The following is an 8,392-nucleotide window of genomic DNA, read 5'->3' as shown; positions in this document are numbered from 1 at the left end:
CGCGCCTCGGCTCGACCGGGCCAGGTGTGCGGGAGATGCGGGCATGGTGAAAACCGACAAGGGGACACTGGACACGCACGACCGCACGATGCAACACGATCGAACGGTACGCTAGCCGCTAGAGTCGAGTTGCGAGCGCACGATCATGTATTCCCGTTATACCGGAACGACGGACTGCTACGGGCCAGACTCCCTCGTGCCACCAACTTGCAAGGTGCCCACTGCGTAGTAAAAACCGAGAAGCTGTATCGATTGTCGCAGCCTCGCATGAGATAAACTGAAAAGAAACCAGACTCCGCAAACTTGAATGTTAAAGAAAATAATTCAAGATTCAACACCAAAATTGACTAGTAGATGAATTCTTAAAAAATAAGATTCAAGAGGCTGCTGCAGCAGCCTTGGATTTTGTAACAAATTATGAAAAGTGGCAATTTTCTCGAATTTTGACACCCACCAACCGGACAGGGCCTACAAACAAGACAGACGACATGGTTCTGCGACCAAAAAAACATTTGTGGACAAACAAGACAGACGACATGGTTCTGCGACCAAAAAAACATTTGTGGATCTTTAAACCTTCAACTATTTGTTCAAATGGTGTTGGCCTGTTGGGGAGCTTCCGATACAGATAGCCCATTTCCCTAGCACTTCAGCCCAAACACTAACTATTCATATGCACTGAGCCACCTTCTGGTACAAATCCTGTGGCCAATTCTTGCTCATGTTGCTTGCCACAAGGTTCGCAATCTGCTCATCACAAAACTATTGCATCAGAAATTGCAGGAGCATTTCTGTTACAATTTAGCAACGTAAAAACAGTTGGCACTTTTTTCTTCCCTGGCGACACGACAGAAAAACAAGTTTACGTATGCATAGTTAGCATGAATGCGGTGTGCAACACTGGGAAAGGTCTAATATCACTGTATTTTCCCTTCTCCAGCTGGTTCAGTTTTATTAGAGGGAGTCTTTACAAGCCTACACAGTCATCATGGATAAAATTATCATGCAGCTGCTTATCGGCACAAAGCTAGGCATAGCAACCATGGTTGGTTTTAGGCACATTTGGCAGCATGTTGATAGCCAACACTTTTTGCCAAATATGGACTCTAAATTTCCCAAATGTTGGCTTAACCACGTGTTGCCTACGTCTTGGCTAGCCAAAAGTAGGCTAGGGTTAAATTGGCTACAAATCAAGTAGTCCCTACCCCTTCCCTAGCTATGTGCTAAGCAGATCCAAGAAATGGTCGGTATTGCACCTATTCCGTGCAGTTCAGCAACATATTTTCTGTGGTAATGCAAAAAAGTGCCCTTTAAAGCGAAATCTACTGATAGACGCAATAAAAATAAAAATAAACAGGATAGAGAATACCTTTGACTTGACAGCACGCAGGGTCCCATCGGTATCTCTAACATTGTCCATGCAGTTTAGAGCAACCTTCAGGAGATCTGGCACACAAGCTTGAACATGGGGTGATAAATTCCTGAATACATCGACTGATACATTCGAAGACTGTGGATCCAAATGAAGAAATGGAAGTTTGATGGTTTCCCTCAGAGCGTCAACAGTTTGTCCAGCACGAGCTAGCCTATAAATGTGAAGAATAGCTTCAAGCTGTCTCAGTATAATTTGCTGTTCAGAAATGAGATCCTTGTCTTGAACACTGCAAGCAAGTTTCCACATGATTAATTAAGTTTTCAAGGCATAAATAACCAGCAGTCACATGATGTAGAAGCAGAAGATAGGAGGTAATTAACCTGGCTTCAGAAGAATATCTGGCTGTCTCCAAAATTTCATTGCCAGATTGAATTAGAGCAACAGCACGGCTTTCGCCATCTAACATATTTTGTGCCAGGGCACATACTGCATCCGATAGACACTTGTTTACTGTCTGAAGTGCCATGGCAAAGGCTCCAACTCTTTTGTGAATTTCCACTGACTGTTATTTCATGTAAAAAGTGAAGTAACATGAGATGGATACATGATAGCTCAAACAAGACTGAAGTGCTGCAAATTAAAATATGACCTCACATAGAGTAAATATACTAATACTACATAGCTCAATAACATGAAGTAAATGGATTCAGATACATGTGCATCACATCGAAGTTGATAAACCATGCATGTTAGATGTGCCAATGAAGACTAATTGATGGCATGTCATCTTGAGAATACTACTGCAGAATATGATATGATAACCAGTGTTCAAGCAGCTAGAATCAGTCCTAGGACGGGTTATATCGCTTTAAGAGCAGAGAAGTTTGACTCTTTCAACTCAGCTATGAACATGATGAGATAAAATAATTCAATAGAAATATAAATCCATGACAGTAATAAAATAACTTGCTCTTGCTGATCCTTTTGTGGATGAGTGGATCCCAACCTAGGAAGATACAAAATAAAATGTTCCCTAAAGCACAAGAACCCAAAAAATTATAAAAACATTTTGGTTCAAGAATTAAACTTACTTTGTCATAGAGCCCTGCCTCTTGACACCGATGGGCGGCTTCAAGCAAGAATTGCTGCCTACTTCTCCAATCCATCATATACTTTTTTAGTTCTCCTTCTTCTCCCATTCCACTTGGACCAAGCAGAAGTTGAATACCACCGTCCCTTAGTAATATCTCTGTGAGCAGTTGCTTCAACATTGAACTTCGTTGACGTTGTTGATCAGCATTCCCTTGACCAATCCATGATACCTCTCCTCCACCCATTGCAGCAGCAGCCTGTGCATAATACTCCAAGGCCAAATCAAGGTTGCCATTGCGCAAGTAAATAGAGCCATATTGCCATATAATACTGTCAGCTTCTGCGCAAGCATCCATTACACCCATCTTCTGGCCTGATCCAACTCCCTCAGGGAGAATACCATGATCAGCTAGAGTAATTGAAATATGCACAGCATCAACATGGTACCCTTCCTCTCCAACTTCTTTAGACAAATAAAGAATTGCTGGGAGTGATTGGATGCTTAAGAGTAGAATATAGGGATAGACCAAGGGGTCTTTTCCATTTTTTGTATAATATGATGGCTCAAATTTGTTCAGATAATTTTGTAAATCCTCCAGCATATAAGGAACCAAGCCTTCACTCGCAACATTAGAAGAAGATGCACTGGAGTATTCCCGCAGAGCTGACAACTTGAACCACAAGAAATCCTCTATAGTATTGAAAAGTGTTGGCAGATCTTTAAGTAATCTGTCAATTTGCCGTCGACAGCCACAAATTATGGCATAAAGAAGCAACTTCTTCCTATCATAACCAGGACGCCCTGGTCGGTCACCCATTCTGAGCATTTTTTCACATTCCTCAGAAGCTGTCAGAGCGGTCTCTGATGATACAGCACCATTAGTAGTAATCCATTCTGCAAGCTGCCAGAGAACATATTATATGTACGTTTCCTATTAAGAACAAGTCGCCATCATTATTCATGGATACTTTACCAGAGGGGCGAAGTTGTAAGCAGCACGAGATGATTGAGCAACTTGCCTTGCTTCATCATAATACCCAGTTCTTAAGCAGAAATAAATCTACAAAAGATGGAACAATAATACATAAATATATTTCTCATTGAAAAGGTACGTGCAGAACTTGTATAGGTCATAATAAAAACAATGAGTTGCATGATGATGATAATCCTATTGTTTTTTCTCATGCTACTTTGACTTACTCATGTGATGCTTTAACCCCACTGACTGGAACATGTGGAGTTGATTAGATGTGATGAACTGTTCACTAGGATTATCTTGTGATAATTCTGACATTCTATATGGCATGTCATGCTTGATAGCCCTATATACTTGTCTTGTGCTATGGATAAGATTCCTGAGATTACATCTTTGAGATCTATCATAGCACCTATACCTATCAACACGTTCAGTTTGATTTGTGAGTATGGTATAGATGACAAGTTCTTGATTTGAGAACCATCTACCATCAAACAACATACCTCATAGGTGTGTAATCACGAAATAAATTATTCAAATAAATCCCATGGCCCCAGCAAGAAATCATTTTCTGTAGTGATTGATTAATTTTAGTAAGTCTACAAATAGGTCGGTCAATGGCCTACCATATGCATGGTTTCATGACAGGCCTAAGATTAAGTTGAACAGAACAGTTCCCCTTTAAAAACCAATAGTTGCACCATGCTTCATCTTGATGCTCTAATGAAGTGATGCGATAAACATATCAATTCCTTGATTGCTGCTCTTATCTTATTCTAGTGGCAATTTTCCATTTAACCTATTAAGCTTACTTTCATGAGTTTTTATGTTGCCATTACTAGATAGAAAAAAAACGATGTCAGCTAAAATTTTTATTCGATGTTTAATACAAATCAAACAGGCAAAGTAAACCTGCTGCCATGTTGTATCCACTGGTGGCTGTCTGCGAAGGTCACTTGCATCAAAGTCTAACACGCCATGATCCCGCAACCGGACCTGTCAATTCATACAGATAAAAAAAATTGCATTTGGTTACAGATTTAAACAATGCAGAAAAAGGACAGATTAATCATCAAACTCAAAACAGACCCGAAGAAATGCACGAATCTTTTGAAGATTGCCAACCGATCCACCAAGAGCAGCCTAGAACCACAAAGCATGACACAGAGATTAACCATAATAGATCTTCTACATTAACAGGGTTCACAAAATATAAACCAAGAATAAAGGAAAACATCATTTGGTTAGAAAAACTATTAACAGGATGGTAGAGGACTGATTGAGAATTTGAGATAGTATACAAAAAACTATAAAAATGAATGCAAGAGTAAATCAAACAATCACCACTGACTTCATCACTAACTACACTAATAAGTAAAAAAAAAACTAAATACACAGGCATATAGTATCCACTTCATCTTCAGGGAACTCAATAATGAAAAGCAACATGGGAGCACTTGAGATGTCAAATTAACACAATGTCATATGTATAGAACAGAAGTACCAATAGGCCATACCACAACACAGAAAAAATCCAGGTAAATACAAAACAAATATCATTGTTCAGAAATCTTCCATAGCACTTGGGAAATCTTTTTTTCATTTTCAGAAGTGAATTTGGATAGAAGTATTCAGCAATAAAAAGCTACACAGAAATACTCACTAGTGCTGGCTGGCTGTTGATGGTCTCAATAATGTACTTCTCATGACCCCATTCAAGGTGTCGCCTTGCTCCAACCACTAGTGACATTTTTGTTGAAACGTTTCTATGAGTTAACCCTTCCCCTACTAATGCCTGAATTAGACAAACAGGAAAAGCACCTTAAACAAATCACAATGAAATAAGAGAAACAAGGGAATGTCACATAGACATCATATAGTTGATATTGCATCCTGTAATACTGTTCTGTACAATTAAAGGTTATTACCTGAATCAAATGCCACACTTTCTGCATGGTCACTGACTTCAAGCCAGTAGCATCAAGAGACAAGGACTCGTAGGCAGCTCTGAAAGCTGTAGCAGGCTAACAAAAAAAAGGTCTCAATAAGCATTAGTAGAATTAGGTGCATCAAGAGAACTTATTGCCCTGATGATAACATACAAAAATAGACACTTAAGACATTTGTCAAACCTAAATTAATTGGAGAAAAACAGGATGACTAACAGACATGAATACTAATCTGCACATGACCAATAAGGCGCTGACATATCAAATCTTGATATAGAAGCTTACACTGAAAGGCAGACTGCGTCCTCTAGCGTCGTTGAGATCCTTCACAACCCCCGCATAAACTGAAGATTTACTATCAATTATGGTCTTGTTAGGTATGGGCATGACTTCCGCAGCGGGCAGCCCTGATGAAGCTTGAGGACTGGAAGCTGAAGATGGCATCAGAGCATAACGAGACAGACCACCAGCTAGATTGGTGTTTCTCTTTGGTAATGTAGAAAGTCGGCTTAGACTCTGCAAGAAATCTCTCTTCTCCTTCTGCCAGTCATCCTAAAACAAAGTTACTAAAAATTGTTTGAACTGAACAGTAAAGGTATGTTTGGATCGTAAACAAAGTGTACCCTGCCAATTTTTTGGTATAACCAAAACATTGGTCTTTGCTTGGATGAGGACCAACATTTTGGCATGCCAATGCTCCCTTCCCAACTCTAGTTCATTCAACCAAAAATTTGGCCAGCCCATATTTTGGCAGGGCAACATTGACACAAACCAAACACACCCTAAAACAATTCAAAGCATCCACTACCAAGCATATTAAATTGCTAAGTTGTCAGCATGGCAATTGAAAAATGAAGACATTAGCTCAATGGTAGAACTTGCTCCGACCTGTTAGTTACAACACCTAGCATTACAAAACTACCACAAATATAGCTAATTTCTGAAAGATGCAACAGATTTGATTAAATAACACCAAAAGCATGGATGGTAGTGGTACAGACCTCAAGATGCTCCAAAAAGTTGCAATATGAACTTATGAAGGTATTATCATAGCTACTAGCTCTGCTCCAAAAATAAAGCTGAATAGAATAAAACCAAAAGGCAACCGACCTCAAGAACTTGCATCATATAATTGTTAAAACTCTTTAAGTTGTCCTTTTGTGCTCCTTGGATGGATGAGACAATTGCCATTTCATGAAGCTGAAAAGACAAACTCCGTGATGCACTCCATGAAATTCAGAAGAAAAATCACTAAAGAGAGAGGTGTTCACCTGTTGCAGGTATTCCTCGACAGAAGTTGCTTCTGACGGAAAAACATCCTCAAAGGTGGTCTACAATTAAAAAAATGCAGCCACTATGATGTATACTGATAACCTGCTGCCTGAGTGATATTCAAGAGCTGTAGATGTACAGTAACAAGCAAGCGCAGATATACATAGAGCAACAGGGTAGACAACAATGTGCTGGCCTAATTGGTGGCAAAAGATTATTACACTATGATAAGTAGTAACATCTGACCTGACCACTCACAACTATATTTTCGGTCTTTTGAGTAGGAAGCTTTAAATGAAAACACGACATTGCCTCAACTGAGACTATAAAACATTGTTTCAGATAAGCGAGTGATTTGCAGCCTCCAGACTTAGGGAATGTGTATTAATAAAGTGGACTACAAGCTAAAAAAAAAAGACTAGGGAATGTGTGTCTAAAAGTAAAACTAGGATCTTATGTACGAAACTGAGAAGGTGGCGTTATTCATGCTATTCTTTTCCTCCAGGCAATCAGCATGAGTTCTGCAGTTCTGCCTCTTCATGAAGTGGGGAAATTCTTAATACTGCTAATCGAAGAAAACAAGTGAAGAGCCCCAATGGTCAGCTATGGATGAAAGAAAGAAGAGTGCAGCACAAAATGTCAAGACTTCGACAAAATCAAGTGCCTTGTCTAAACGACCGACACATAAGATTATCTATATAGCATTCTCTGAAATGAACCCTACATGCATTTCCAGGTTTACAAGCTAATCACCTTGAGTTCAAATGACTTGAGGTCCCTGGTGAGCTGCTCCGCATTGATCCCCTCGCGCGCCAGCAACCTGCAGATGCACAGCCGAAACCCTAAGTCCCTCCAAAACACCAGAAGCAGCAATCCCAATTCGAACGAAACATCACGGAGAGATGGGCAGAGAGGCTCTCTCAGAGTTAACTAAAGGGGTCCAGGAGAGCAACCTGGTGGCGGAGAGCGACTGCGACGGCGCCTCGGCGCGGATCGTCTTGGCCTTAAGCTTCGTGGAGAGCACCTCGAGCTGGTCCAGGTTCCTCTGCGCGGGCCAACAACAACGAACCCATCAGGCGGAAGAAAGCGAGGGAGGCGCCGGCGCGGCAAGAGATAGATGCGGGCGAGGAGGGCAAGGAAGAGCGCGATGCGGCACCTGGAGGGTAGGGAAGTGAGGGGTGGGGGCGGCCTGCTCGAGGAGCTTGGTGGAGGTGTTGAGCAGCTCTGACCAGCCACCCATCTCCGTGTCTCCTCCGCCGTCGGCGCCGACGCCGGCCATCGCCGCCGTAGATGGAGGTGTTCGCGGGGAGCTATTTATCTGCGCTCCGGCGCCGCGCTCGAACTGGGGTTTTGGGAGCGGGGTGGGGAGAAGGAGTGTTGGGTAAATGGTTTGGGCTTCTTCGCTCCTTGTACCGTGGGGCTTCTTTCTGTTGCTTTTGAATAGGAGGGGAGCCTGGGTTGTGGGTATATATGGGTTGGGCCAGATGCCAGAACTGATCATTTTTCAGTTCAAACACACCGGAATTGCTGGAAAAAAAAAGTTTAAATGCATCGGAGGGGTCAGACAATCTTTTCAAATGGGTGGTCTAAGAAACAATCCCCTCTCGTTAGGATTTTAGGGTCCTCTCAGCAACGCACTGGCGGCGCCATTGAGATCTCACCTCCCCCGCCATTTTCTTCCAGCCAACAGCTCGGGCTGACCAAGGGGCGATCTCCGCATCGCTTCC

At 41.7% G+C, this 8,392-nt stretch overlaps 1 protein-coding gene across 4 annotated transcripts in view; it reads right to left on the bottom strand.

Moving 5' to 3' along the window:
- LOC123091961 (nuclear pore complex protein NUP93A) overlaps positions 1-8,091 on the bottom strand; it is an 11,255-nt gene extending 3,164 nt beyond the window's left edge. For 2 of the 4 annotated variants that reach the window (XR_006443943.1, XR_006443944.1), the window contains exons 1-14: positions 7,822-8,091; positions 7,619-7,710; positions 7,419-7,485; positions 6,665-6,724; positions 6,504-6,593; positions 5,679-5,945; positions 5,373-5,468; positions 5,108-5,239; positions 4,534-4,587; positions 4,357-4,440; positions 3,442-3,528; positions 2,467-3,369; positions 1,756-1,937; positions 1,370-1,661 (exon numbers count right to left, since the gene is read on the bottom strand). Coding sequence is in view for 2 of the 4 variants with exons in the window: in XM_044513593.1 (XP_044369528.1) it covers positions 670-747; positions 1,370-1,661; positions 1,756-1,937; positions 2,467-3,369; positions 3,442-3,528; positions 4,357-4,440; positions 4,534-4,587; positions 5,108-5,239; positions 5,373-5,468; positions 5,679-5,945; positions 6,504-6,593; positions 6,665-6,724; positions 7,419-7,485; positions 7,619-7,710; positions 7,822-7,944 (2,607 nt within the window). In the remaining 2 variants the exon portion in view is untranslated. Of the gene's footprint in view, positions 1-343; positions 748-1,369; positions 1,662-1,755; positions 1,938-2,466; positions 3,370-3,441; positions 3,529-4,356; positions 4,441-4,533; positions 4,588-5,107; positions 5,240-5,372; positions 5,469-5,678; positions 5,946-6,503; positions 6,594-6,664; positions 6,725-7,418; positions 7,486-7,618; positions 7,711-7,821 lie in introns of those variants that run through there. The other 2 variants (XM_044513593.1, XM_044513595.1) reach the window with 2 other exon arrangements.
- Positions 8,092-8,392: the final 301 nt, after the last annotated feature.

The sequence above is a fragment of the Triticum aestivum genome, chromosome 4B (assembly GCF_018294505.1).
Source record: "Triticum aestivum cultivar Chinese Spring chromosome 4B, IWGSC CS RefSeq v2.1, whole genome shotgun sequence".
In the NCBI taxonomy this organism is placed as follows: domain Eukaryota; kingdom Viridiplantae; phylum Streptophyta; class Magnoliopsida; order Poales; family Poaceae; genus Triticum; species Triticum aestivum.
The sequence above is the reverse complement of the archived record's forward strand: the minus strand, read 5'-3'. Positions and strand labels throughout refer to the sequence as shown.